Below are 27,817 nucleotides of genomic sequence, written 5' to 3'. Positions count from 1 at the left end.
TTCATCTGCAATATCTGCTAGATGATTTCCTTGGATGCCGTGGATCTTGCATATTAAAGAATGTCCCGGCTGTACGAACCGACAGATCCGTCTGCACCGTGCAGGTGCTTCCCGTGCCCCCCGTGAAGAATTGCCCAAGGGACGATACAGCTGGCCTTCTCGGAAAGGAAATTTAGGCGCAGTAAGGGCAAATAAAGGCGTCTTTCGAGGGAATACCGTCTGAGCCTAGCTCCAAACGGACTCGAGATGATGCATGCAGATGCATCGATTGAGATGCCGTACGCCGACAGGCACAGGATAGCTACATGGAAGCAATTGGGCTGTCTACTCCACACCTCCATCCAGACGCATAGATTTAATCTCCATAGTGGCTTTAAATCTCTAACACCACATTGGAATGCGGGTCGTGCACGATGCGTTGCATCGCTGCGGTCTCGACACTGCCTCTGCCTTTCCCACACATCTCGCTTCGGTTTATTCACGATCACAATGTTCATGATCTCTCTACTAAGTCTGTACCTATCAAAATGATATCGACGAGATGGCATTAGATCCGATGCAGCGAGGTTACTTGTCCCGCGGGGAACTGTGTCTGGTGGCCGTTTCGATAGATCAACTGTCATCTGTGTGGTACGCTGTCAGTGCACGCTATTCTTCAGGTTAAGGCCAAGGTGGCTAAAACGATGATAGACACCAATGGATGGTCATAACCACCTGTCTCGATCTCTAACGCGAAACTCATCAGACAAGGGGGAACGGTTTTCGAACCCTAAAGCTGAGCCATGATCAAAGCCAAAAAGACCCGATCGATCTGAGCCAGTTTGGCACCCAAGAGCCCAGCCCACAACTGCGACGACACTACAAGGTTTCTCCTCTTTTAAGAGCCACAATGTGCCTGGCGCCATGGTCGGAGAATAACGCGTAGGAGTCGTGTTCGTGTCGTTCTATACACCGGACACCGACGCATGAACGTAGAAAGAGTGCAACCTAGCTGCGTGGCTTTGAACAACCCCAATGACACAGAGTCCATGTGCAAACAAAAAAAATTCGGTTGCTATCCCGGTAGCATCACAGCAACCAGAATGTGCTTCTGGAATGCGGGTCCGGGCGGCGTTTCTGCAGGGCGGCAGCAAAACGCCTTCCAGCGTCTGCGATGGGCGAATATAAATTGTAAGGTATCCAAGTTATTAATGACCGTCAGCTTCATTTACCCGATGTTGACTGCATAGACGCGGTGGTTATTGTTAGTAGCGTGGTGGCGATGCACACCCGCCATTACGAAGGGTACTTTGCAGTGCACAAAGGTTATCGGAGACAGAAGTACACCTCCACCTTTTTGTGCCTGAGCCTACGGAAGATTTAATGGTGTGCCACAGAACCAGAAAGAAAGAGCCCATTGATCGACGAGATCGCCCATCGGCTTTAGTGGGTAAACGAATCGACAGTTGGGGAGAAAGCCTCCGCGGCCCTAGCGAGGTTAAATTTTGATATCTCACATTCGACTGTCGAGTCGGGGTCTCCGACCTTCCTTCGGCCTGTTGATGTACCAGGTTGCTGGAACGGGATGACCAGCCTTCGTCTAGATTAATTAATTCATCTATCATGGTCACGATGACGGTTAAGAGGCATGTAGCTCGCCGTTCTTCATTTAGGACGCTGGCATGCATGTGAATTTTAGATAGTTCCATGTACGCCATTTGCCACGCTTCGGCGATTGATGCAGTGTCCAGGGAGGCAAATTGAGGCTGTAAACGCTACAAGCAGCCCATGATCAGCTTATGACCACCCCAGTTAACAGCGCATAGCGACGAAACATTCGGTTTGTGGAAGCACAAAGGCCTTTTGATACTGTACTACTGCGGAACGCTTCGTACTACAGCAACCTAGTTAGATATCAACCATGACTAAACGAACCTGAAACCAACTCAACTCCAGTCGCGACGCGATGAGAGCCAGTTCCAGCTCCCAAACCGGCCGTCATTAAGTTGCGGAACCTGTATCCGGCTTGTCTCCCTTGCTCTAGCGTCGATGGAGAGCCCGCCTTGCTGCACACCCGCCATCCCTACGGAAAGGGATGAGCAACCACCAGCATTACTGGCAAAGTAAGGCCATGATAGGTCCACTAGGACGGATGTCTGTGCCCTCCGCCGATGGGTCCTTTTGTTTACACCGTGGATCCATCGGCATGCAGCGGCCGCTCTCCCCGGTCTAGCCACCACCACCCCGTTGGGCCCTTTTTAGGGCTACAGCGTTCTTCTCGGTCTATAAACATATCTATCCCCTTCGCCCTTGTCATTCCGTATTGCTCCTTTCCCCTTTACCACCTCCTCCCCCTCATTCCTTCCGGTCTTCCTTGTCTCACGCGTGCTGATGACCGATTCTGCCTGAGCATCTGGCTTATCAAGACTACTCAGTAGCCATTGGAAGCATAGCCCATGGCTCACGGACAGCATCAAGTCCCCGGCGCAAACGCTTTTCACCCTGGCCGGAGTAGATCGCAGTCCGCCAACATTCGTTTACCTGCTCCAACTCCTGTCAAGCAGCGTGCTTCTTCCTACTATCCTCCAACGGAACCGGGGATCGTGGACGACTCCAACCCAGACCCCTTCTATCTTGAACAGTCGCTGTCCAACGGTGCCTCTTGGGCCCCTTGCCAGCGGGACATGGGTGATGCGAGGTACAGCAACGAATCCCATCCGTATTTCATGCTATCCACCGTGAATTCCGGCAAAGATTTCACCTTCCCGGCTGTGCCCCGTGGGGAGAGCCGTGCTAACAACAATCGATCTACTCTCTCCGTGGTTGAACTAGAGTACCAGTTAGGGCTGCAACAAGCCAGCTCTGCGCAACCGTTGAGTGGGCCACAGCCTTGTCACTCCAGTCAGGGCTCCTTCAGCTCCGTGCAATCTGAGGCCACTCCGGACCTCACTCCCAGTAGCTCGTTCTCGTCTAACTACTCCTCCCCGATACACCCTGACGCTACCAAGCGTGGGAATCACGCATACGCAACACCTTATCCTCACCCATACACGATATTGCCCGGCAGACCGTCCACTGCTTCCAGGGAAGCAAAGGCACCAGTGGCACCGTCAAACACATCGTCAGACACGCTCATCATGCCTCACGCTGACATTCCGGATGGCGGATCTCTCCGAGGAAAGGCATTGCCCACAATGCCCCCGGTGCCTCGCATAGGGAATCCCCCTCCGGGAAAGCGGGGACCCAATCCCGCTGGACGGGCTCCTATCGAGCCCTCCATGATATCGCCTCCTTGCCGTATTAATCCCGTCACAATGGAGCCCCATACGACACACTTTGACCAAGCGTTATTCATTCCTGCCAATGACTGCCCCAGTCCGGTCCCAAGCCCAACGCCGAGCCCAGCGTCTCCAGCCATGGAGCGTCAGCCGACAGCGACGTCCGGCAGAGACCGGCCTTCAACCTCCGCCTCTGAGATGTATTGCGAACAGTCGGTATGGGAATCAGATTCGGACAATGAAGACGGGGATCCGAAGTCATTACGCAAGCCAATCGATACACTGAAGAAAGTCCGCAGTCGAGTTCACCTGCGGGTCGCCAAATCCGCTCCAAAACTACAGAACTCGCAGGGTCAGGCCCAGACCCCCCAGAGTAAAGAGAACAGCCAGGAACTGGAGCGATTCCCGTCTATTCCTGACCTGCCTCCCTGGGATGATCTGCCGCCGCCGCCTCCTATGCCCGTGATGCAGGCTCGATCGAGCAAGGATCTTTTCCGACCCACGGCGCAACAGACCCTTCGATTAGTGGCCCCATCAACGACCTCGCTGGTGCGGCCGCGGACTCCGAGATCCCGTGGCAATAGCTGCGCAACCACTGTGCCATCCCGACCCCAGACCCCGAAGTGCGATATTGATCGATCCACTGCGGCGGCGATCCACGCGCAGACTCGTCGCCGGCAGCGGTCCGATTCGCCCGATTTGCCCCTCACCCCGCAGCGAGAGAAGCTGTGCACCTTGTGTCGTGAGGAGCGCTCGGATAGAGCCATCCACCAGAGCCTGAGCTTGGTTCGCCCGCCGTTGTACAAACGGTTCTGGGAGTCCCTCCGGGTTCTTGGCTGTCACGGCGACATCTCCCCTGCGCGGGCTCGCAAGCCGATGTAAACCGTGTTCTATTATCTTTTGATTTTGATCGGGCTCGTTGGATGCGGTGTTTCCGCATCGGCGTACGGGGTTTCGGTTTCTACATGCCACATTACAGTACGCCGACCCACCACAACACCGCGGCAGGAGGGTCGGGATGATCTCGATGATTTTCCTTTCTTATATAATGTCTTATGACGACGACTTTGTTCATGATTCGATCTCGAACCAGTACAGTGCCTGGTTCGACACGCAATGACTCGGATGTGCTATGCTATGCATGGAATGGGACGACGCCCTGCAATGAATGCCCACACCTTCTCCTGAGGGAGTCCCACAGGGGAGGGTACCAATGCTTTCTCGCTTTCTTCAATGATAAGCCCTGTGTTCCTATGACTGATTCATGTACTCCACGATGATGAGGCAATTCCCGGAGTTGGTTTGCAACCGGACTGGAGCTCGGTCTCTTGTCTGCCCTGTCTTTGATTTATCGCCGGTCGATTTGACCGCGCCCACATGGCCACTGGCCGCATCTATTTCCTTTTGTGTTGGAACCTCACAGACACTCTTTGTGACGCCGCACCCTCTCTGACTTCTCTTTGATGGTTATACACGCGCTGTCGTGGACAGCAGCCACTCCTTACTATACTACCTGCTAACCTGCACGGTCTTTACCACCCTGTCTACACAATAAATCCAATCCATAGATAGTACCAAAAACAGAAATGAAGTAAACAATCAACATTGTCCTCCATGTCTCGGAATGCGTGGTGCACACTGTAGACACCGTACATACCTCCCCGAAAACAATGATAACATTCGGGAAGCGTTACAGTGCCATGGGTGGAATGGAGCCGTGGCATATTGCGTTGGAGTTGTTATGATATCCCTTGATTATCCCAAGTCTAGAACCCCGATTGTCCTTCCATCCCTTGATACGCATTAGTGCGGACGAGGACCCATCCGTCTTACCCTCATCGTCAGACGGGTTGGGATTCCGAGTTCCCGCTAGGTTCTGTGTGGCGATCTGCGCGAGGGGTCTGTTAGTATCTGTTGGATGAAAGTATGTGGTTCTCTTAAGTCACGGCTTCCATATACATCGATCAATGTGAATGTGGATGTGCTCTCCGCTTATGCATTCCTAGGGTGTCTTCCGGGCACCGAGTTATCCCGGAAGATTCTCTGCAATATCGAGCATAGTTCGGCCTATTCCTGGTGGGTTTGTTTACCCTCAATGTGTACGGGGGACACGCGAGGCTCAATGGGAGTATCTGCAGAATACATCCACAGAATCAGTACTGGTGATGACGGAGTATACCCTGTCGAACAATCTTTGGGAGCCGAGGGCTGACAAAGTCCATCCATGCCGGACGAGGGAATCGCCTCTGTATGCATTACTAGTACCTGTCTCATGCAAGTAATATCTGATACATGACTTAGCACTGTCTTGAACCCTCAACCAAAAACATGAATCGGACTGGATCCTGCGCATCAGCGAGTGGACAGCTTACAATCCGCCGTGTTCAGATTGAAGATCGAACCTGCGCAATTACAGCAAGTAAATCTTCGTACCTTGCAGATACATCCGACCCGGGTCACCGGGTGACGGCTGTGAGGCTGCAAGGTACTACTCAAACCGCAGCAGGATCATCCCCGCAGACATCCTGCAGCGCTGAGAGCCCGGAAGTGCTCCGCGAGAGGCAACACAGATGTCCCTTGAAGGAAGATCGAGCGATCGATCGACCGGGACGACCTCCGAAAGTCCCCATACAGCCTATGCTGTCTTTGTTCGTTCTCCCTGTCGAGAACAGAGCGATTCGATCCGATCGTCGAAAGACCATCACGTAACCAGCGACCACAGCCGGCCAGCCAGCCAGCCAGTCCATCAGCTCTGTTCCGTCGTCACCGTCCCTTCCCTATCCGCAGCGGCTTCCTCATTATCCTTCGCCTCTAAAGCCGCCATATTCTCCTCCCAATGCGCGACATTCACTCGTTTCTCCCACGCTGAAACCGCCATCTCGCCTTTTCGTCCCAGCTGCACCTCTGGCTTCTCCCCTCCGGTCCCGTCCAACCCGGCAAACACGGCCTGCACATCCAGTTCCTTGGTCGCCTGCTGGTAGAGACGAAGAATCTCAGCGCGTTTCACCTTTCGGGCTTCTGTTTCAGCCTCGCTGTCGTCTTTCGTAGGACCCCCGGTGGTCGGGGCGGCGCCGCGACCCCGCGGAGCCGGTTTTTTCACCACGGCGGATGAAGCCCGACTCTCGTAGCCGCGTAGAATCCCCTCTAGAATTCCGAGAATCGTCCCCGCGCGCATCCCCAGCTGCGCTCCGACGGGAAACCCGGCGTCGAAGCCGGCCTGTACGTGTTCGCCCTTGGAGGCGGAAATGCCATCGCGGTAGCCGGCTGTGACGTGTTGGCGGCGGAGAGAGGGCAGTTCCGAGGGTTCGGCGGGGTTCGAAGGGGCTGGAGGGAGGATTGGGCGAGATTGTTCGTGAGGAGGAGAGGAACCGAAGATGTCGTCGAGGGAATTGTCCATGGTGAAGGTGGGGGGTTAGGAAGTTGTGGTTAAGGGAGAAGTTTGGTGGAGGAAAATTGACCGGGAAATTGAATGCCAAGATCGTCTACATCATCGAGTCGCTTAGAAGTATACATTCGGAAGTATACCTTCTACATATATGGTTTCATGTTCAGATCAGTCATGCATGATTATGGCACGTATTGACGTTGATAAAAAGACAGTGAAGGTTAGCCCTTTGCGTAAGCACTAATATCACTGGCCACTAGTATTTATGCGGTGGCTGAAACTCATCAGGCACATCCAGTTGTCAGCAACCAACCTCGAGATGACCACAATACCCAGATCTCGCCTTCTAGCTATCTTTATCCCCCCTGTAGTAGTGGGATACGGCGTCCATCGCGGGCTTCAAGCCCTAGAAACCCGGTATCCCGCAATTTCCACCGACGACTCGACCACCAGCATCGCCTTGAGGACGCCTCGATATCCCTCCTCCCAACGCTGCGGACCTGTTGATCATTTTACTGCACGCATTCCTCTAAAAGTTCTTCAATCTACTCGGCAAAATGGCAAAACCACCCAAGCAACGCGAGAACTCACCACTGCGTGGGCGCAGGCCTTCTTGAACACCAAGCCCCTCCGTGCAGAGGCTTGCGCCTTAGGCCTCCTGAGCGGTGCAGGATTCAATCCGGGTGACCTCGGTGATACGCCCTCTGAGTTTGCGCCTGATCCTGTCTCGGGAGCCCCGCGGGCTCTTGCGCACGGTGTGTTTGTGGTCGAACGGCCACCTGCAGAACACGATCCCCACGGCCTTATGGTGCGGTGGGAAATGCCGGATCAGCCGCGGCAGTTCTTTCAGCGTGTTGCATCATGGGGGTACCCATGGCGTTTGATGTCAGGCGGAAGACATGAACTGATGGTCTCGGCGCCGTTTGAGGTCGACGGGGAAGGCCCGTTTGTGGAGGTTGGGTTTGCGTCGGCCCATGATTACGAGGTCATTCCCTCAGAGGGGGTCAATCAGAAGATGATCCCGGAATGGACGCAAAGGCTGCACCGTGGATATGCGCGATTGTTGTTGCATGCGGCTGTCAGGGAATTAGGACAGTAATGGCGTTTGTTTGATATGGGCAGTGACTTACTGGGGCCAATATGGTTGTCTTTGTATAAGCCTTCTACCTTTCAACCAGCGTATCTATGGATTACTGTTTGGTATGATGCACGGCTGCGGGAGTACCACCGTTTTATATCTTATTTAGCAACCACTCTGCTTATTAAGGCTTAGAACACAACGATTTGGGAATATTCCCAGTGTATCGCAAAGTCTTCGACACTATAAACCTTGCCTAGGCTGCATGAACGCCTAGGGTCTCTCGCGCCACGCTCTCGGGGCACCCAGAGCGTTTGGGGGAGGGGAGCAGCCAAAGTCTTTTAGAAGAATGAAACTTGGTGAACCACAGCAGGAGCATGCCATCATATCGTCAGTGAACCCTACAGCAACAGATATTGTGGGATCGGATGGGAGAATAACTACTGAACTATTGCTTCAGCAACTTAAACTTACAGGAGGCACTATTATGAAGAGCGTGGAAGTAATGCTCGACGCTTAGGAAAGCGAAAATGTATACCAAATGAGCCACTAATGTAGCGACGTTCCTTGAAAGAGTACTGGAAAAGCTACAGTACATATAAAAGACAATAGTATGGAAACATCAGGACTTTGGATCGGGGCCGGGAGATCCAGGAAGTGACCTGCATAACGGTCAAATATCGCAGCCAGGTTTGGACCGCCAGCGTATGATCTGAACCATGCAGAATGGATTGACTCCCGATGCCTTATCTATAGCGACTGTCTCCGGGAGATTTATGCCTATAGGTCGCCTATGTCTAATGTTGACGACATCATGGCAGTCAACAATTTTACACTAAAGGGCGATAATATCCATTGACCACGAAGACAAAGTATGCTAAATCGCCACATCAAGCTTGCCCAGAACAGTTATCATAATAATCTCATGGTGCTACCACAAAATCCTTGTTATCCTATACTCTCGACGCCGTCCCACGCAATGACTGGATTTAATTTATGTTTATTCTACACGAGTTCTAGGTTACCGATAGTATTGACGTGTTTTCAAATTCCCGTTGACAAAGTCATACTTCTCTAGTTCCAAAAATTAAGTAATAGCAGTTGAAAGTGTACGTAACTCTGCAGGAAGCAGAGGACACAGACCATAAAATCTGCCATCTGGGCCATAAGGTCTTTCTCAAACGCAATCCATCCCTTCTCCCTCTCCGTAAGCTCTCAGGTAAAGGTCTGAGCCCTGTCAAGATCCGTCCAAATTACTCGTTCTCGATCACCATCCACAATCATCATATTTCTGGGATGAACAACGCCGTGATTGACCCTTGCTTCGTGGACTGCATTCAAACCATCCATAAAATTTTGCAACCTTTTCTCACGGTACTGAACCCAGTCGAGCTTCTCAACATTGGGCATGTACTCTAAAAGGATAGCTGTGGGTGGGTATTCGTCCTTGACAAACGCCTTAAAATATGGTAGGCACCGCGTGAGATCGATGTTTTCTATCGTTCACCCTGCATTAAAATTTGTTCATAATGATAGGAGTTCTTAAATGGATCCAACCTATTTTTGAGTAGGCAGTTTCATTTTGGTACTACGAATCTCAGAAAGGACTTAATCCCGGGGAAACAATTTATTGATGTCACTAAGAAACAAAACAGAATAAATGAAGTAACAAAACCAATTCGACTTAAAATGCATTCACTCGTTGCACCGCTCAATGCCACGTAATTCCATCCTTGACTCCTTCATATTGAGATTTATTCTTGCACTTATCCAAGAACGAACTTTTTACTTCTTCTCGTTGCAAGTGCAGGTCTGCCAGAGGAACCCTCCACAGTAGCCACCGTTGCGGCCGATGCTAGAGCACTGTTCATTCCAATGTTAGCAAATATTTGGGATCAAATCACTAGCATGATTTACATACGTAAGAGGAGCAGGAGTAGTCATTGGGACATCCGTAGCCACGCTTGTTGAGCATCATGTTGGGGCCTTTTCCCATGACGCGGTCGAAGTCACCATCGAAGGGTTCGCCGGAACCGACAACCACCTTCTTGGGGGCAGCGTTGGCGTTGGCATTGGTGTTGCTCTCCGGGCTAGTGACAGCGAGGCCAGTGGCGACGAGGGAGAAGATAGTGATGGCCTTGGTGAACTGCATTTTGAAAGTTGGTTGTTTGGATGAAGATTGGAAAGTTGAATGTGATTCTGAGTGGAAGTGCTTAAGTTGTTGTATTGCTTGCTTGATTGCTGTTGCTGTTGTTGATGAATTGATCATTTCGGTGGGATCTGAAGCGGTATTTATAACATTTGCGCCCTCCTGAAACTGACCAGAGCCATTGAAGGCTTTCCAGATATAGACCTCATCTGAAGCTCAGTATTGCTATACGAGGCTCTAGAACAGGCATCAGGCTCCGACCACCATCTCCTGTAGGCTCCACGACGCATTATCCCCAAGGGATCTCCAGTTTTACGATGTAGATCACTCGTGAGGCCTAAGATACGGCACAATGGCACCCGATATAGAAGCCCAAGAGGAGGATACGACAACAGCGGAATGCAGAACATCGGTTCCTTCAGATCTTGGAATTTCTTGGCCTCGGATAGGCTACGAGATCCCGCTTTGGCCAATGAAGACACTCTCGGCTGGGGCCGAATTACCATGACGCTAAATATAGGCCACCTTGTACCTGGGTTAGTCTCTGGCATTATTGGCCGTTTGTCGTAGGGCTGTCACTACGGAGTCAAGCATGTCTCGTAACTTTGGATATTTACGAGGGTGAGACTCTGCATAATCGATTTTTACTATTCGTACCGTACCATATCCCGTTTTGAGTTTAGAACCCGTTTGTCAGTTCACACTGATCCAAAAAACGCGGTCTATGCACAGCGTCATTATTGGGTAGAAAACAATAGAACACCTTGACGTATCTCACAATATGTACCATCCCTTCTTCAACATATCTCAAGCTTCTCTAACAAGGATATGCAAGATTATCTAAAACATCAGGGTATGGGGTAGAGAGCCAAGCCCGGACAGGGTGAGGCAGTGTTGAGAATACGATGATCGGCACCGCTAACATCGTACTTCGGAGGAGCATGCCATTGAGCTACACAGTACTATTTCGGTCCTTGTGATCACAACCAGTTGAGGCAGGATCCAAGGTATTCCTGAATAATGATAAAGTTGATGCTTAAAGTATACACTCGTTTTCTGGAGAGGAAATGCTTGAGAGAGGGTCAAATACGGAGCTACTATTCATAGATCAGGGATACATGCGAATCTCGTATACGGCGAGCGCATATGATACTCGGTAATTGAAAGTGCCAAACCAGTAGAGTTAATACACTTGATAGAAGTAACTTATTCTCGACTGTCTGGCTGTATAAGAGGTGCCGATTTATAGTGCTAGGCTCTAGTAACTACTTGAGAAGTAGCCACTAGGCCCATAGCGAAGCCGATTTTATCAAATTGCAGATATCCTTTATTGCCATTCTATACTATATTATAGCGATTTATACCCGACCAAACCACTTTTTGAGCCTTAGGGTCTTGTTATCTGCCGTGTCTATAATAATGGCCCCAACTACTCAAGCGATTGTATCGTTTAATAAAGTTCAATATTCAAGGCAGGAGTATATCCTCAATATGCCCTCTCATATTCTGCAGCCCTGGTTCGGCCACAGTTCTCTCCAAGCCGAAGCCTACGTACGTGTGCGGCCCTATTTCAATTCCCTATGCTGCGAGCAGAGTATACCTACCTTCCAGTGAGACAAAAATCATATCTTTTCTCCTACAAAATCCTTCTCACGATGAGAGGGCTGGCACCAGGGCGGTGGCAATACGTGAGCGTGGGTGTCTTGACAGAAAGTTCACAAGTCTCGGCCTGTCATAAGACCAGATTGGGCTTGTGAAGGGTCTGTTGTATCTCTGTTTCTTCTAAGATCTGGCTCAGAGTGCTGAGTATCAAGGTAGAAGCAGGGATCAGGAACAAACATATATTGAACCATCCAGTCCCTGCAACTATAACTCCTTAAGTAAATCAATAGCGATCAATATGGCTCTCACTCTTGTTTCAAAAAACTGTTTCCCATGCATATGCAGCAAAACATATGTCCCTCTACTCAGACCTTATGCCGCCTTGTACCTCTCTTATCGTGTTGATGTCTCTCTCATTATGATATACCATATCTGATGGCAATTTAATACTACGTCATTCCCAGCCTCACTCTCAACCATGTCGTTTCCTGCAAAGCCTTCCCAAACTATAGAGTGAATGTAGTGGGTTCTCCAGAAAGTAATGAATAAGATCGGTCCATCAAATGTAATGTGGTAGCCGCCGCCCCCTTTTGCTAGTCTGTCATCCCAATTAGGAGGCTTGGTGCCCAAAACCTTGTTGGTGTCTCCGTCAGGCTCGGCTGTTTCTGGTTATCCATGACAATGCTTTGACCCTAAATTCCTCTGTTAGCCCCAGGAGTCAGCGCTTAATAAACCAATCAGTAAGATTAGTTTACATTGCAGGTCCAAGTGGGAAGAGAGGTATAAGTAGAGGTAAAACCTGTGGTAAGATTATTGCAGGCCGTGAAAACCCAAGACGCTTGACACACCTGATATAGCGGTCGTACTTTCCTTATCTTTTCTTTGTTCAGCTTTTATCTTTCTCGAAACCTGTTGTCTGATATCCTAAAATCTACGAAGTTGAGCAAGTGCCTTTCGTCTGCCATTATTTTGCATCATGCTCTGCCTGACCTGCCTACATTTCATAAAAACAGCAGCAGCTTTTACCAGCGACTTAAATTACTCATCAAGTCATCATGGGATATACCAGGACCTTCGGAACTCCATACAAGGAGGTTGCTATATCTGTAACCGATTTTGGGACGCTTTATCCGGCGATGAGCGTGATTTCATATCGGAAACCCAAAAAAACAGTGGGACTTTACAGGCACATTCCACTGCCAAAGCTCTCACAGAAATATCTCTAGATGATGCAAAGTCGTACGGCTATCCTGGATGTTATATCTTACAAGTCGCCTATAATGGACAGTCCATTCTATCTTCGCCTTTCTGTAGGTTTTGGAGGGCGACGTTTTTTCTTGAGCCTATCACAGGTTAGTTACTGCCAGATTCCTTGCATTACTACTTGATTCAACAACTCAAAGGACATAAACTGGGTTTCGCACATGCTGAAAGCCTCTCTTCAAACACGCGTTCGCTTGCTACGCTGTCATTGGCCAAGAAATGGGTTACGGAGTGTGCAAGATATCATGAGCGATGCAAAGATAATGGTGGAGAGTCAGCTTGGTGTCCTACTCGCCTACTTACCTTCGAAAATAGTGATAGCTCAATGGTTCGCCTCATAGAGACCAAGCATACGAGACCAGTTGGAAGAAGATACACCACAGTTTCTCATCGTTGGGGGTCAGCGGATGACTTTGTTTTGACAAAAGACACATATCACCAATTTCTTAGCGGGGTTCCATTGAGCACTCTGCCTCAGTTGTTCCAAGATGCTGTTTCTGTCTCACACCACCTGGGCATTCATAACATTTGGATCGATTCCTGTTGCATTTTCCAGGACAAACAAGATAGGTCGGATTGGGACCACGAGGCTTCGCTAATGGAGGAGATCTACTCGAACTCATATTGTAACATCTCTTGTGCAGATGCTGATGACTGCACCAAGTCGCTGTTCAGTTCCAGGGACCCCAGTCTTGTTTGCCCGCAGACGATAGAGCTGGAAATCACCGATGATAGAGGTAAAATGGGCCAACATTACTTTCTTCTCTATGACTACAAGTTCTGGGTTTCTATATCGTGAACGCACCTGTGAACAAAAGAGCCTGGGTTCTCCAGGAACGCCTTTTGTCTCCTCGTGTTCTACATTTTGGTGGCCGCCAACTGCTTTGGGAGTGCTGCGAGAAAGCTGCCGCCGAGGCTTTTCCTAATGGTCTGCTTCCTCCTCTCGCTTTATCGCCGCAAGTGGGCATAAAACGGCTTAATCCTAGCGTCGTACAATACAGTCATCTTGTGAAGGAGCATCTTTCCGCATCACATCTCTTGTGGTGGTCAGTTTTGCAAATATATACATCTTGCAAACTCTCTGTCCCCAGCGATAAGCTAATTGCATGCTCTGGTATTGCCAAGCGGGTGGCAAGGATAACTGGGGACAAATATATGGCTGGTTTGTGGCGCCGCTATCTAGAAGGTGAGCTGTTATGGCATGTGGAAGGCAGCCATCGAGCTGGATGCTCATCAAGGCCTCATATTTACCGTGCCCCCACTTGGTCTTGGGCTTCAGTCGATGGTCCAATCATGCCTGGTCTGCCACGAGTCCAAGGATCCCTGATCACTGTTGAGGATGTGCATATCGACTACTGGTCAACGGATATGATGGCTGCGGTCCGTAGCGGCTGGCTACGGCTGCGTGGAGTGCTAAAAAAGTTACGACTTGAGCGTAAAGACATTATTCTGCAGGATATACCCACCTGGAATATGTTTTTGCACAATGTGAATGTCACTGAACCAGAAAGTACATACGGCACTGAGCCCAGAGTCATGCTCGACGTGTTCCAGGATAATTTCGACGAGGAAAATACTCACAGCCTGCTGTTTTGTATACCTGCTCGAATGAGCGCTGGTGATGGGCGGGGTATGTATATACTTCTATTCAAATTGGAAAAAGGACAGGAAGGAATATTTCGTCGCATTGGGCTCGCTTACGCCTGGTCTGAGAAAGTAAAGAAACAGCTTCTGGCGAAGAGACCGGAAGAGGGAAAATTGCCGTGTCTTGAATATTGCGATGGCATGCATTTAATATACGTCGTTTAACAACTTGCAACGTTCAATCATATGTCCTTTATGCAGACCATGACTTTGTGCCCTACCTACCGGCGGATCAGTAGTGTCATTGGAGCGTAGTTATCGAAGGAAATGTGGTAGCCAGACAGATCGAAGTATAAGAGGAACACACCACCCAGACATTATACATATCTGCTCCCAACATTGTAGTCCAAAGGGATAATTGTTGCTATTCACATCCGAAAATATGACAGATTTATATAAAAGATGACTATCGCATTGATTTGAAATCACTCACGGGTGATTGCGGGTGATTGCGGGCAGCCAGCATCGTTCGGGATCATAACACATCAGCCTGTTTCTATCTGGTGGGCGATCTTTAAGGCAGGAGTATACTCACCATGGCCCTCGTTCGGTCACGGCCCTCTCCAAGCTAAAGCTTTCGTGTACCTGCGGGCCTTTTCCAGCTACGGCACACATCTTGTTATCGTAGAGCTGCGGCCTTCGCACATCTACGGCCCTATTTCGATTAAGGATTCCCAACACCCAAGTATCCTTTTAGTGCAAGGAGGGCAGTGCGTCTATCTTCCAGTTAGCGGCAAATTATATACTTGTCTCCTGAAAAATCCTCCTCGCCGTAGGAGATTTGGCACAGGAGCGGTGGGGATAGGTGAGCGTCAGTGTCTTCACAGAATTGGCTAGCTTATCCTCCCAAAATATTTAACAGTCAGACTCATCAACGGCATACAGGTCTTTGCGGCGAAAGGATGCTTCGTCAGATGGTTTTTTGGCGACAGTCCCATGCCACGGGGAGCAAAATTGAAACCGCTGCAAGGCCATGCAGGCGATGCTGCCATGTATTATCATTTAGAAAGGCGTTCGCAGCGCTATAGTTTTCTTGACCTGGAATTCCCGATGTGGCAGATATAGCACTTGTCATGACAAAGAAGTCGAGACCGATGCTTCTAATGGCTTAAGGAAAGCCGAAAGAGCTGTGAGTTTGGGGTCTAACCGCTGCAAAAGAACTAGGATGGTCCACTTACTAGAAAATAGCATATTATGAAGGACAATCGCTGCTTGATAATTTGTGCTGCTTCTGCTTTCCCAGCACATGGTCGCGACAGGAAAACGAGGTATCTTATTCCATGGGCTAACATGAATTATTCCGAAATCCGTTATATAAAACAGTCACGTCGGCTTGATAAAGGCAAAAAGAATTTGGTATTAGCCTTACTTCGCCGCACCTATCCTAGGTTATTCCGAGTGGAAGTAAAAGTTAGCATTAATAGTCTGAGGGACTATCCCTTCGCTTGACGGCAATGCTTTGCTTGTCTTTTAGTAGTAACTGATAGAGTATTGATAATTAATACTGACAATAGCGATAGATGTTTAGCTACCTTTAACGGACACATCTAGGCTCTTTACAGGATTATATCTTACTCCTCAGGAAAATACGGGCACAACAGCGGCGCTAGTATAGCAGATGCAATATCTCCATACAATATAGCTCTGCAGTGACGTACGAACAATGGCATTTGCGGTTGACTATCACAAGAAAGCTGGAATCTCGCTCCTCTACCAAGATCATCCGACATGTTCTGCGACCACGAAATCATGATCCAGTGAGGCTATGCAAGGCCTAGAAAGGGCGGATGTGTCTATCCCGCGGGAATAGCCGATCAGTAACCAACGCGACGTTTACTTTTTCAGCTGGAAGGTCTATCTCAAGTAAACACCCTGCAGATCACCCCCAAAACTCCGCATGATTGGACATCCCGAAGTTAAAATTACGAGCCTCTAAAATGTCCAGTTCACACCATCAAACCCTATTTGCCTTAAAGCCAGGCCGTCACCCTCTCAACCCAGACGCACCGTCCCACGAGGACTAACTCCAGTCCCTCCCCATCACCGTCCTGCTGCATGAAAGCACAACGCGCCAACATGCGCTGGCAATCCCCCTTCTTCGCTCTCCCCGCGCTGTTCCTGCTTTTCACGCCATCCACCGCATGGACGTTCGTCTGGCACAATGCGCAGAACAACTCCTTCGTCGAGAACGGCTCCTCCGACTACCCGTGCACGCAGATCGACAACCCCCAGGGCATGGTCTTCGAGTACGACTCCGAGGACGACCCCACCACCATCAACTTGTACGGAAATAGCGACTGCTCGGGGACCCCCAGCGGCCAGGCAGATAACTACCACACGAAGGCTGCGAGCGACTTCATCGGCTCGTTTCTAGTCATCGACCGAAGTAAGACCTCGTCCACAACTGCGGCGCCTTCGGCCACCACCACGCAGAGCGTCAAGACGGTGACGGCATCTGCGGGGGCGACGACGACGTCGGCTGCCGACTCGTCGTCATCGTTGTCTGGGGGCGCAATTGCCGGGGTTGTTGTAGGTGTTGTGGCCGGTGTGGCCCTCGTCGCTGCGTTGATTTTCTTTCTTGTACGGCGACGGAAGAAGGCTGCCGCTACGGCTGCGGCTGCGGCTGCTGTGTCAACTGAGTCGCCAGACGTGGGTGCTGCTCCTCCTCCTCCGATGCAGGTGTACGATGATCGCTTGAAAGAACCGATTGGTGGGATGGATCAGGCGCCCCGTCCGATGCGAGTCACAGAGTTGCCGGGCGACTCGGGGATGGTTGAGATGAGCGATACCCATCGGGTGAATGAGCTGGAAGACAGTAGTCGGGTCTTGAATTATAAATGATGGGATGTCGGTTAGGGTGGTTGATATATGTGATGCTATTCAAGGTGGACCGACTCCACAGGATGATGTAGTAACGGACGTCTTGTAAATTCAGATACTAGATTCGCTGATCTGCAAGATGTAGCTGACTATATACGACACGACGTACCAATCTACACAACACAACTCTCGCCAGCAGCAACGACCTTATACCCCTTCCACCCACTATACACATAGCACACCTGCCATCCGTTACGAATCACATCATCAAATGCATGCGCTCCGCACTGGCTGTCCGTGAACATGCACAGATCATACCGCGAGGTCTCGGACGGACTTTTCCAGGACACACTGTCCACAAGTGACCCGTTCACGTCGACCGTGGTGCAGTCTCTCGCGCCGATGCCCGAGGCATGGTAAACGCTGAGGTCGATGTTGGACGAGTTGGCGGTGCAGCCTGGCTTGAGAAGACGGAGGTCCCACTGTCCTTCGTTAGTCTGAGCCGGGCCCAGTGCGGTGATGTAATGATACATGCGTACGTTTCTGGGTTTGAGAGCATCGCGGACATCATGAGTTAGGGCTGCCGTTGCCACGGGCAGGAGGGAGAGGAGGGAAAGGAGCATCTTGTATGATCGTGTCCCCTGCAAGTGGTGGGAAGAGCACAGCTGTGCAACGTACACAGCGACTATTTATATTCAGGTAAGACGGTGGGACACGAGAGCTGATTGGTGAGGATGCGGTGAAACATGAAACAGGGTCATTCGATCCATGCGAAGCCATTTTATTTTCTTTTGCTGGCGCTTATACAACAGGTGACTAGTACGTCAGGCTACCTAGGGTTATCTATTAATACATCCGACTCGCGTCGGCAGGTTCCGGTCTTATATCACACTCGCGATACGGCTCATCACTCCAAACCATCAATTCCGGCTATTCGGGTTCAGCCGCCACGCCCGCAGCGGCAGACCTTGCAGTTTCAACACTGCTGGCTTGATGAAGAGAACAAACGTCACAACCCCCACCAGCACACACAGCACATTGGTCGTGTAGTAGCCGTCGCGGATCGTGTTGCAGGTACCACCCCCGTTGACGCACCGGGCCTTGTCAGGCTCCAGCGCGCAAGAGAACGACGTCGTGACCAGATCGCCTTTCAGCTGATCGGCCGGTGGTGGTACAGATGGAGGCATGCAGGTGGCCTCCGTGAACATGTCCACAAGTTTGAGGATGAAGTAACGGGGAAAGGTGCCGCCCAGGTTAGAGACACTGTTCGGATTAGTACTGGTCCACTACCAAAATCGCTGATACAACTTACGTGGCTAGCATCGTCATGTAGGTCCCGCCAATGGCCGGGTCGGCAATGCGAGCGTGGAATGCTGACACGGCAACGAACATCACCGTGTTCATGAAGGTCGAGATCAGATGCTCCCCGATCACCATGAGCATGTACCAGAACGGCACGTCCGTGCCGGCCGGATATATCATGACTGTTGCCTGCGCGAGTACGGCTGCGATCAGACGGCCGATGAAGGCCCAGCACCATAGTCGCATGGGCGTGTATTCGGTGGACCATTTCCCAGCATAGTACCCCAAGCCGATCTCGAACGGGAAGTCAATCAGCACAACCAGTGCCATGTTATCCTGACCGAAACCCTTATCCAGAAGCTTCAGGCTCGTGACACCGTCGTTCGCTTGGAACCCGATCTTGGCGATCAGATGCACCAGAATGATGGTCTGGATATTTTTGAGTTTGAGCACACTCCACATGCTTTTATACACGTCGAGGATGCTGTCCCGTTCCAGGCTACGGTCCTCCTTCTTTAGGAACGCGAGAGCGGTGGTCACGATCAAATACGCCCAGCCCCAGAAGGTGAGGTATGTGCCCAAGGACAGGAGGCCGCCCTCGGCGGGAGTCGTCCGGAAATACCGATTGGCGAAGTCGGCCGAGTTAAACGCCAGGAACACGGTGTAGGAGAGAAAGTGGCCGGCGGTTAACCCCACCGTCTGCGCCGTTGACGCATACGAGATGTTCGGCGGGGACATAAGGGTGATGGCCCAGCCGTCCACGGCGATATCCTGGGTGGCGCAGAAAAAGACCAGGAGGAACCACCAACAGGTGAAGTTCCAGACTCCGGCGCCGCCGTTCGCGCCGGCCTGCTTCATCATGGCCTCGATCTTCCCACCCATGTAGATCATCGCCAGGCCGGCGATCACCTGCACAGGGGTAATCCAGCTCTTGCGGCGGCCGAACCGGCGACTCCATACGGCATCAACAATGGGACTCCAGAGGAGCTTCAGCGAGTACGGGTACGACGCCAGTGAAAACACGCCGATCTGGCCGTATGATAGGTAGGGCTTGAGCAGGAAGGGGACGGATCCCGTCGCTAGGCCCATGGGCACGCCCTGCAGGAAATACAGCACACACAGGAGCAAGAAGTTCCGGCGATCAGTGGCGGGCAGATTGGCGAAGCTGGTCGTCGACATAGCGGGAGTTTGCGGGGTCAATGGCGGGTCTTGGTCCAGAGAGAAGTTGGAATGGGACATGTAGCGGGAGGCGCGCGTGCCTGAGGACTCGCTGGACGTGTCCCGCTTGCGCATTTCAATGTTCGAGTTCATCTCGCCACGCGCATGGCCGTTCTGACCGGTGGCTATAGATAAGGCCGGTTTCGAACGACGTTTCGAGACCGTGCGGGCCTTCTTCGTCATGGGTGTACTACGTCCGCGGTGTGACGAGCTGCCGTCAGGTCGGTCGTTCAAGAGGTCGTCTGCGGAGGAGACCGTGAGAGAAGCGTCTGTATCCGACTCCGATGACAGAAAGGCGTCGTGATCGTTTGACGAAGAAGCGAGAGACTGGGGTTGGTGGGACGGGTCACTGTTGTTGCGGGTGCTGCATGCTATGGACTGCAGTTCCACCTCGTCGGGCTGTCGATGGTTGTTGGGGTCACGGGGAGAGGCAGCAGGGACATGGATGGGGGAAGAATGAGGCGAAGAGGAAGAGGAAGGGATCTGAGGACGGGGATAAGTCGAGCCCTGCATCCACGGCAGCGAAGGGGAGGAAATAATGCGACTGAGGCAAGCTGGCCTCATGCAGGAGGTGCAGGCATGACTAAGGCCGCGATAAGGTCACCTGACTGCCATCAAAACAAACACTCCATCCATCATCATCACCTCCCATCTATAGCTATTACCTGGTGTACTCCCCATTCTCACCATGGACGACCTAGACGCCGACATCGCCTCCATCCGCAGAGAGCGTATGTCCTCATCCCACAACACCCTGTCCCATCCACGCTAACCAACCAGTCCGCACCCTCCACCGCCGCCGCCGCTTCCTCACCTCCAGTCTACTCTCCTCCGACAAATTCCAAAAACGTCTCCAAGCTCAACAGTCCACCTCCGCGCTCTCCGTCTCCTCCCTAAATGACGACGTCTCTCCCCTGGCGCAATCGGCCGGAAAACATGCCCGCCTGAACCACCACCGCGTCGCCTTCTCCGCCACCTCCTTCCCTTTCAAAGACCCAGCCCCGAACAGCCCGCACCCGAACCTCCTGGGCGTGCGCATTGACATCTGCGCGCGATCCGGCCGCTACACAAAACCATATTACCTCCTCCTGCGGCGACGCGCGGACAAGACCCTCCAGGTACATCGGCATACCATTCCCGCGTTTATCTCCATGGAGCGACTGGAGCGCATGTTCCTGGGCGGTCCGCAACGCACGACAGATGATCAGGATAAGGAGAAGGAGGATGTCGCGCTCAAGCCGTGGAAGACACCGCGCCGGAAACAGGATTTCCGCGGACTGGTATGCGAGCTGCGACGGCAGCTGGTCGCGTGGCATCTGCGCATGGATGCGGTGAACTACTTGCGCGGGACGCTGGGGGTGGTTCGGCGGACCGCGGGGGATTATGATGACGAGGGGTTGTGGGAGCGCGATGTGTTTGGTCAGGTGGGTGGGGCTGAGGTGGAATCGCGCTTGGAGAAGAATGAGCTGGGGATTGTCTCGCTGTCGGCGACGGCGCTGGATGCGACGTATGTGCGGATGGAGTGGGATGATGGACGCGTCGGGCGGTTTAAGATATCGACTTCGGGGTATGTTGAACGGGCGGTAGTCATTGGGGATCAGGGGCGGGATAAGATGCTGGAAAGTGTCCTGACCGGGGGTGATGGCCGCGTGGAGAGGGTTCTTGATCGGTTACGAAAGTTGAGCTCAAGAGCAGCTGCATGAGTTATGTCCGTTTAGAGCGCAATAATCCGTACAAATCATGACATTGGTATGCAGAATCTAAAGAAGCGACCAATCTATATGACAGACCCCATTATCCAAAAGTAGTATGCACAAGAACCAAAGTGCCGCCAAATATGTATATGCCGATGTCCGCCTTGCACAACAGCAGCCAGAAAAGAAGGAGGAAAGTCTCATTAATTACAGGGGTAAGGTATCAACCATGGGCAAGGGGAATATGGAACATTACGCCAAATATGGGGACAACGAAAACCGCAGGATGTATATGCAAATGAGAGACCGACAAAGAGAGGGAACAAAAGAAAAGGGTATCATGGTGACATCACATCATAATTAAAGCACCGGGGCGCCTCTCTTCTGGTGCATTGGGTCCTCATCGCCACTGGACGTCCCGGCATGATCCGAGACGCAGATGGCTGAATCCCGCGTTTCATAGTGTTGATCGCTGAACGACAGCGGTGGGAGGGGTCCGTACGGGAGGCCATGGCGGTTTTCCAGCTTCTTCCGGAGGACGGCTTCCTCGAGGTTCCAGCGGTGGCGCAGCAGGGCCTTCTTCGCATCGAACGTCTGAACGATGGCGGACTCCTCATCCTGGTGCGCACGCTGCATGTTGGCGAATTCCACGGCATGTTTGTCAATGAGATCATCTAGCTCCCTCTCCATACGGGCGATCGCTTCCTGCAGTCTGATCTCCTGTCGGTCTCGGAGGACCTTGATTTTCGCCTCGTGGAGCTGGTCCATAGACTCGTGATCATGATATTCTTGTGCCAGCTGCGCCTTGTGTTGGGACGTAAACTTGCGGGCAGGTCCGGTCGAATCTAGGCTCGAGGCCGATGGCGACGGAGGGCTTGCATTGTTCAAATAACCTTCCATGTATTTGATTCGCGTACGCGAGTTGATCTTCGCACGTTCGAATTCGCGCACCTGGTCCATTTCTACCGCGAGTTGTCTCTCTTCCATCCGGATCGCATTTGCCGTATTCTTGACCTATCGTTAGAGACGTGACCCGAACAGGAGAGGAAACCACGTACCTTTTCGCGCTTCTCATCCTCCAATCGCTTGTTATCCGCCAATCGGTCGGCGACCACAGCCTGCTGGTTGCGCCGCAGCTCGCTCATGAAATTATCCTGGAAGGCGACGTGACGGTTCCGTTCCATCCGTTGAGCCTCGCGCATCTGTCTTAGTTCTACATCGGCAAGGGCCCGCTGAATGCTCTCGTTGTCAAACACCGGGATCTCCAACTTCAGGAAATGACCATCATCTTCGTGCGGGTGCGTGTTCCGCTGTTCATTGGGCTTTGACTCCACGTACACCTTGTCCATACCCTTGTCACCCTTCGCGACAGTGATCTGCGCTGCAGGAGGCAGGAGGACCGCAGAGGGGGAGCGTTTCCTCCGAAAATGGATCTTCCCAATCGCCGACTTCAGGCTAGACTTCCTCCGCTCCTTCTTTTCGCTGGAGGCAACACTCCACACCGAGTCGCGAGGGTTCGGCGACCGAGAGAGGGCGGTGGCGGGGAAATGATCTGGAGGGCCGTACGCCACACGGCCCTCGCTGGAGGAGTAGGAAGTTGGGCGAGTGGACAGGGAGGCGATGGACCGGGTGCTTCCGCATTTGGCCGGGTCGGAAGCGATCGTGAACTCGGACAGAGAGGATGCGACCTGGTCTAGCGGCGGGGTTTCATGCGACGGGGTGATTTCGTAAGAATTGCGATCGGTCGACGAGCCGGACGAGACAATAGGCGATGATGCCGACAGATCAACCATGCCCGAGGCAATCGATGCGGCAAGCGATGTGATAACCTCGATCTCGGGGACTTTGAGGCCCAAGTGGCGGGCCTCGTCGATGAGATTCTGCTGCCGAAGAGCCTCCGATTCCTCCGAGGGAAGTAAGAGGACCTCCTCGCGATAACGAGCGTCGTTGAACTCGAGGGATTTGGCCGGCTCCATCATGGGGACGGATGGGAGGGGGAAGTTGTACCTGTATAGGTGGTGGGGGGATTCAAGTGGACATGGGGCGCATTCACCGATGCGATCGGTCCGAGGCAGCGACAGTCGAAGGAAAAGGGAAAAATAAATCTATAGAAGACTCGTCCACAGTACCTCAAGCACGGTGGACGAGAAGGGAGTGCTCTGGAGCAGCATCCGACTTGCGGGGGAGAGATGGAGATGGAGAGGAGGGAGAGGGGGGAGAGAGAGAGAGAGAGAGAGAGAGGGAGAAAGGGAGAGGCGAAGAGCACGATAGGAAGAGGGAGAATAATAAATGAGACCGAAGAGGAATAATCAACTGATTTGGGTCGAATCCAGTTGATCCACCGCTGACCAGATGATGAACCAGGTATAACGCTAGTAATCCCCTTAAATCATGATCATAACAACGTCGTACGGTAATAATAAATATAGTAGGTAATAATAATAATAATCATAATAATACCCATTATTCCCTTACCTTTGTCGGAGAACATTGGAAACGCTCCTCCGCCAGGCACTCCGCCGCTTCCGGAAATTAGGGCTTAGGGTTTCCCTAGTCGGACCGTCCCGGGTTAGAAGAGCCATGGTGAGGCATGCGTGAAACCATGGCTCCTCCAGGGACCAGGAGCGAATAATCCCCAGGGGTCCCACTGTTCCTGAGAAACGGCTGAAGGAGCCGATCGTCGGGCGTTGTTCCCTCCTAGGTTTCAATCCATCTACTGCGTACGGGGTATCCACGGCAGACCGCAGATGTTGATATCGGGGCAGCATATCCGTCACTCCTCCATTGCGTACGCCGTAGATAACGCTTCTCGTGCTTCCCGATCTAAGACCATCGAGTGACGCTCAGGTTCGGGCCGCAAGAGCATGGGATCACCTCGACAACATGGCAATCGCCATGCTGTAAGCCTTGTCTTTCGCGTCGTCTTCAATACTCCCCGCACGGGTGTTTTTGTCCCAACCATGATTGCAGCCCTGCATTCGCTGGCATACCACCTCGCGACCTGGTTCGCGGCTGATCTTAGCGGCAAGCTCTTCAGCTTCCAGGGCAAGGCTGTCTCCAGCCGCGGTCAGCATTAGCACCCGATTGGGGAAACGCTCTGGGGCTGCGTAGAATGGAGAGATGCGCGGATCCCGCGCATCATATGCAGAAGGTATGTAGCATCGGTTGAACAGCCGCGCCAGTGCTGCGGGGAGCGGTCTTCCAGTTGGATCCGGCGCAGCCTTTGTAGACGGTTTGGTGGCCAGATCCAAGGCCGGATAAAACGCCAGCACGGAATGGAAGGTATCGTGGGGGAACACACACGAAGACACTCCTAACGCGAGATTTCCTCCTGCGCTGAACCCGGAGATAGAGACACGGGATAAGTCGAAATCATCCGGGCGTTGCAGCACCCAGTTTACTGCATCCTCGACGTCATGGAACGCCGCGGGGAAGGGATTCTCGGGGGCGAGGCGATACCGAATATCTAGCACCGTATAATCCGTCTCACGGCTGATTCGCCGGCAAAACTCATCGTCGCTCCCGTGCAGGGGAATCAAGAATCCACTCCCGTGAAAATTCAAAAGCACAGGGGATGGCCTCAGCCTAGATGCAGATCGGTAGACATGCGCGGTGATGGTCCTGCCTCGGTCCCGCGACGGGATTTGATAGACACTGTCCTGCTTGGCCCTGAGACGACGGCCGCGAGTGGCGAGCGCCCTGATAACGACAGCCAAGATCTTGTAATAAAAGTACGTCAGGAAGAACATGGTGGGGTCGGCCAGTGGAGTCCCAATACAATGGGATCCGAACGCTTGACGAAAAGGGGACCAATGAAGGAGAATGATAGAATGCGGTGGAAGACTGGAAACTTGGGTACGAAGTACGGACTAAGAGAAGTTGTGCAGAAGTTGGAGACGTTGGCGCTGGGGCCGTTTATTTACGCCAGAGTCCAACCATGCCAATCACAGAATCTCTCCCCTGGAAATTCTCCGGTAGTGGACCAGGATAGACATCTTCGGGTGAATGGTGGGGGATCCACAGGCCGCGTGGGAAATTAAGCAGCGAAAAAACACAAGATGATGTGATGTGCTTCCAGGGAGGGACATCGCGTGGCTATCTAGTGGGGACCATAAAATTAATCCCTGACGATCGGTTCTGAGGCGAGGAGTTTCAATGCTGTTGCCCTCGTTTCATGAAAAGTCCGGAGTAGATTGTCATGTTGGCGTGAGTTTCAGCTTTCGTGGCGTCAGTTTCAGGGGTGGACTGGTAATCGAGAGGGCATCCATGGTATTGAAGATTTGACGGTGTTTCGATTGTGATGCTTGAGAAGCGATTGGGATGAGAGAAGTCACGAGACACGCGTTCTGTAGCCGTGGTAATAGCACGGCCCCAAGAAGCCGATGCACCCAACGAGCCTATTTCGACGCACCTTCCCACCACGGGATTTGACCCCGTGATCTCTTCGCAATCGTCATCTACAACGTGCCTACTCCGTACTTCGGCCTCCGCTGTATCTGACCCTGTCTTAGCACGTTGTAGATACTTTATATAACGCTACTTGTTGCTCGCTCTTCCGCAAATCTCGCCGTTTCTGTCCTGGCTTCTTCTTCATAAACCCTAGCTATGACTACCCTGAATCAGTCGGGCGACACCCAATTTACGGTGTTTATCCGCCTTCCTTTCCCCAGAGGGGACTTTGTCGATCCGCCTCCGGTAAACTCCCGTTCTAGCGGCCCCGCATATGATCTTCTTCTGACGCTTCCAGGTGGAATGGAATGCCGCAAAGGATCAGGCTCTTTGGGACATACTGTCTCGTCCTTCCAAGGGAGATGATATAGACTGTAAGTCTCTAGGTAGTACTACGTGGTGCATAATAGCTGACCTCTTGAAGGGAGAGCTCTGTATGTTTGCTTTCGATGTTAGGAAGCCAATCTTCTGCAGCCAATTCTAACACGACTCAACAGCGCCGACAGATTCGATGTTACACTGCAATTCCTCCTCCAACAAGCAGCGTGGCTGTACGACCGCCAACTGTCTCAGGTTCGCGCTCAGATGCGTAAAGTCGGGACGACTCAGTCCAACTCCCCTTCCCCAGCTCCTGGGTCCATATCTGGCAGTGCTGCATTGGGCCCGCCGGGGAAGGGAGCCCCAAGCACAGGTATGCCTTACCCCAGCGTGCCTAGGTCCAAGTCTGACAAGTCCAAGGGTCGAGAGCTCCCACGCGGCTCGCATCACATCAAGAGACGCTCCCGCAGCCAGGTAAGACTTACTGGATGGCTCATCATTTTAGGCCCCCAAGGCTCGGTCTAACACTTTCCTAGGCCCTGTCCCACGGCGTACAAGCTCTACAACGACAGTCAACCAAGTCAAGTCCTCCGGGGATGCTCATCCTGCAGAGTCTCAAGCTCCAGAGACAAAGGACCAGAGACGGAGCTACGGCCGACGTCCGTCCACAGGGAAATGGGAACAAGCACCCGCTCCTCAGCTTCACAAATCGCCTACGCTTGAAGAGGAAGACTTGACTTCTAGCTCGTCCGAATCAGAGTCTGATATCGAGGAGGCCACGGCCAGCCGACGAGGACTGCGGTTCCGACATTTCGGCAAATTCTCCACTCATCGACAAGGTCTCAGAGATGATGAAGAAGAAGACGATGATGAGTCCCCGGCATTCCTTCCTGTATCCCATGAGCCCAATCAGGCGCCACGGGAGAACGCGGGTCAAGATCTCAATGCAACCCTTCGGATAGAGCCTGAAGGATCGTCCGCACCGCGCCGGCGTGTTGAACAGAATCCCTTACAACGAAAGTCGATCACTACCGAGTCTTCCGCTAGCTCCGTGAGTTCTGGAGCGCCAGCCGCCCTGCCCTCAATCGAAGCCCGACGGCGCGTCCACCAGGCTACGGGTGCGTTCAGTCCCAGGCGAGCTGCTGACCTCGCACGTTTGAGTCCACGGCGGTCTGTAGCATCGGGGAGAGATGCCAGCGATACACCCAGTATGGGTAGCAGTTTTAGTGACTTGGACGGTAAGGAAGTCTCGCACCCATCCCGTCTACTTTTATTCCGCCGCTAATGAATGCCGCGGTCCAGATGCTAGCGTCACACAATCCGCCCTAGAAGAGGCGCTGTTGAGTAACATGCAACACGGAGGAATGGCCAGTCGGATGAGTACCATCAGCCAAGCCATTCGGAGCCGTTATCTGTGAGGCGATGCGTGAGATTAAGTCATTACGATGTATGAAATGAATGAAATGCTTTGACAAGCACCTGAAATCGCGTAAAGACAGACCACGTGATTGTCGGCTGTGCAAGTGCGTCATTATCCGAAGGCGGTGAGTCATTGGCCGATGCCCCTCGGTTTCTCTCTCGATCATCGACGTCAACGCTTTCTCACCGATGATCTGCTCCACACTCTTCTGCACATAA

General features: G+C 52.2%; 11 protein-coding genes across 11 annotated transcripts; 5 read left to right on the top strand and 6 right to left on the bottom strand.

Moving 5' to 3' along the window:
* Window positions 1-2,338: 2,338 nt before the first annotated feature.
* Window positions 2,339-4,226, top strand: BDV59DRAFT_46097 (uncharacterized protein). The gene has a single exon (XM_073696441.1). It carries the CDS (start codon window positions 2,436-2,438, stop codon window positions 4,137-4,139), a length of 1,704 nt encoding a protein of 567 aa, XP_073552310.1. The 5' UTR covers window positions 2,339-2,435; the 3' UTR covers window positions 4,140-4,226.
* Window positions 4,227-5,787: 1,561 nt separating this feature from the next.
* Window positions 5,788-6,814, bottom strand: BDV59DRAFT_46103 (Yae1 family protein). The gene has a single exon (XM_073696442.1). It carries the CDS (start codon window positions 6,652-6,654, stop codon window positions 6,004-6,006), a length of 651 nt encoding a protein of 216 aa, XP_073552309.1. The 5' UTR covers window positions 6,655-6,814; the 3' UTR covers window positions 5,788-6,003.
* Window positions 6,815-6,944: 130 nt separating this feature from the next.
* Window positions 6,945-8,194, top strand: BDV59DRAFT_167960 (uncharacterized protein). The gene has a single exon (XM_073688000.1). The coding sequence runs from the start codon at window positions 6,962-6,964 to the stop codon at window positions 7,739-7,741; it is 780 nt and encodes a 259-aa protein (XP_073552308.1). The 5' UTR covers window positions 6,945-6,961; the 3' UTR covers window positions 7,742-8,194.
* Window positions 8,195-9,505: 1,311 nt separating this feature from the next.
* On the bottom strand, window positions 9,506-9,872 carry BDV59DRAFT_197836 (uncharacterized protein; the record flags this gene model as incomplete). Its single annotated transcript, XM_073693017.1, has 2 exons — window positions 9,506-9,583; window positions 9,642-9,872. 2 exons carry the CDS (start codon window positions 9,870-9,872, stop codon window positions 9,506-9,508), a joined length of 309 nt encoding a protein of 102 aa, XP_073552307.1.
* A 6,582-nt stretch (window positions 9,873-16,454) lies between these two features.
* On the top strand, window positions 16,455-17,219 carry BDV59DRAFT_197835 (uncharacterized protein; the record flags this gene model as incomplete). The annotated part of the gene is made up of 1 exon (XM_073693016.1): window positions 16,455-17,219. One exon carries the CDS (start codon window positions 16,455-16,457, stop codon window positions 17,217-17,219), a length of 765 nt encoding a protein of 254 aa, XP_073552306.1.
* Window positions 17,220-17,267: 48 nt separating this feature from the next.
* On the bottom strand, window positions 17,268-17,840 carry BDV59DRAFT_167953 (uncharacterized protein). Its single transcript, XM_073687999.1, has 2 exons — window positions 17,738-17,840; window positions 17,268-17,680 (listed from the first exon to the last, which is right to left on the bottom strand). The coding sequence occupies exons 1-2, from the start codon at window positions 17,819-17,821 to the stop codon at window positions 17,372-17,374; spliced, it is 393 nt and encodes a 130-aa protein (XP_073552305.1). The 5' UTR covers window positions 17,822-17,840; the 3' UTR covers window positions 17,268-17,371.
* Window positions 17,841-18,118: 278 nt separating this feature from the next.
* BDV59DRAFT_190517 (SD08430p) lies at window positions 18,119-19,901 on the bottom strand (the record flags this gene model as incomplete). The annotated part of the gene is made up of 2 exons (XM_073691759.1): window positions 18,119-18,461; window positions 18,511-19,901. 2 exons carry the CDS (start codon window positions 19,899-19,901, stop codon window positions 18,119-18,121), a joined length of 1,734 nt encoding a protein of 577 aa, XP_073552304.1.
* A 224-nt stretch (window positions 19,902-20,125) lies between these two features.
* On the top strand, window positions 20,126-21,586 carry BDV59DRAFT_46064 (uncharacterized protein). The gene is made up of 2 exons (XM_073696440.1): window positions 20,126-20,449; window positions 20,499-21,586. The coding sequence occupies exons 1-2, from the start codon at window positions 20,407-20,409 to the stop codon at window positions 21,419-21,421; spliced, it is 966 nt and encodes a 321-aa protein (XP_073552303.1). The 5' UTR covers window positions 20,126-20,406; the 3' UTR covers window positions 21,422-21,586.
* BDV59DRAFT_167949 (uncharacterized protein) lies at window positions 21,440-23,702 on the bottom strand. Its single transcript, XM_073687998.1, has 2 exons — window positions 22,471-23,702; window positions 21,440-22,420 (listed from the first exon to the last, which is right to left on the bottom strand). Exons 1-2 carry the CDS (start codon window positions 23,389-23,391, stop codon window positions 21,773-21,775), a joined length of 1,569 nt encoding a protein of 522 aa, XP_073552302.1. The 5' UTR covers window positions 23,392-23,702; the 3' UTR covers window positions 21,440-21,772.
* Window positions 23,703-23,795: 93 nt separating this feature from the next.
* Window positions 23,796-25,883, bottom strand: BDV59DRAFT_167948 (putative esterase/lipase). The gene has a single exon (XM_073687997.1). It carries the CDS (start codon window positions 25,159-25,161, stop codon window positions 24,283-24,285), a length of 879 nt encoding a protein of 292 aa, XP_073552301.1. The 5' UTR covers window positions 25,162-25,883; the 3' UTR covers window positions 23,796-24,282.
* A 2-nt stretch (window positions 25,884-25,885) lies between these two features.
* Window positions 25,886-27,766, top strand: BDV59DRAFT_45970 (multidomain presynaptic cytomatrix related protein). The gene is made up of 7 exons (XM_073696437.1): window positions 25,886-26,107; window positions 26,160-26,235; window positions 26,286-26,295; window positions 26,359-26,552; window positions 26,600-26,653; window positions 26,716-27,417; window positions 27,482-27,766. Exons 1-7 carry the CDS (start codon window positions 26,018-26,020, stop codon window positions 27,595-27,597), a joined length of 1,242 nt encoding a protein of 413 aa, XP_073552300.1. The 5' UTR covers window positions 25,886-26,017; the 3' UTR covers window positions 27,598-27,766.
* The last annotated feature ends 51 nt before the right edge of the window (window positions 27,767-27,817 follow it).

This window comes from Aspergillus ambiguus (assembly GCF_047715705.1).
Source record: "Aspergillus ambiguus strain CBS 117.58 unplaced genomic scaffold BDV59scaffold_2, whole genome shotgun sequence".
NCBI classification, from domain to species: domain Eukaryota; kingdom Fungi; phylum Ascomycota; class Eurotiomycetes; order Eurotiales; family Aspergillaceae; genus Aspergillus; species Aspergillus ambiguus.
The sequence above is the reverse complement of the archived record's forward strand: the minus strand, read 5'-3'. Positions and strand labels throughout refer to the sequence as shown.

Bases quoted from the DNA above. Each gene is read 5' to 3' on its own strand.
- BDV59DRAFT_167949 (XM_073687998.1), bottom strand. From the start codon at position 23,391: ATGATGGAGCCGGCCAAATCCCTCGAGTTCAACGACGCTCGTTATCGC. The intron at 22,421-22,470 runs GTACGTGGTTTC...CGATAGGTCAAG, and splicing joins AGGATGAGAAGCGCGAAAAG to AATACGGCAAATGCGATCCG.
- BDV59DRAFT_46064 (XM_073696440.1), top strand. From the start codon at position 20,407: ATGGACGACCTAGACGCCGACATCGCCTCCATCCGCAGAGAGC. The intron at 20,450-20,498 runs GTATGTCCTCAT...CTAACCAACCAG, and splicing joins CGCCTCCATCCGCAGAGAGC to TCCGCACCCTCCACCGCCGC.
- BDV59DRAFT_45970 (XM_073696437.1), top strand. From the start codon at position 26,018: ATGACTACCCTGAATCAGTCGGGCGACACCCAATTTACGGTGTTTATC. The intron at 26,553-26,599 runs GTATGCCTTACC...GACAAGTCCAAG, and splicing joins GAAGGGAGCCCCAAGCACAG to GGTCGAGAGCTCCCACGCGG. The intron at 27,418-27,481 runs GTAAGGAAGTCT...GCCGCGGTCCAG, and splicing joins CAGTTTTAGTGACTTGGACG to ATGCTAGCGTCACACAATCC.
- BDV59DRAFT_46097 (XM_073696441.1), top strand. From the start codon at position 2,436: ATGGCTCACGGACAGCATCAAGTCCCCGGCGCAAACGCTTTTCACCCT.
- BDV59DRAFT_167953 (XM_073687999.1), bottom strand. From the start codon at position 17,821: ATGCTCCTTTCCCTCCTCTCCCTCCTGCCCGTGGCAACGGCAGCCCTA. The intron at 17,681-17,737 runs GTACGCATGTAT...AACGAAGGACAG, and splicing joins ATGCTCTCAAACCCAGAAAC to TGGGACCTCCGTCTTCTCAA.
- BDV59DRAFT_46103 (XM_073696442.1), bottom strand. From the start codon at position 6,654: ATGGACAATTCCCTCGACGACATCTTCGGTTCCTCTCCTCCTCACGAA.
- BDV59DRAFT_167960 (XM_073688000.1), top strand. From the start codon at position 6,962: ATGACCACAATACCCAGATCTCGCCTTCTAGCTATCTTTATCCCCCCT.
- BDV59DRAFT_167948 (XM_073687997.1), bottom strand. From the start codon at position 25,161: ATGTTCTTCCTGACGTACTTTTATTACAAGATCTTGGCTGTCGTTATC.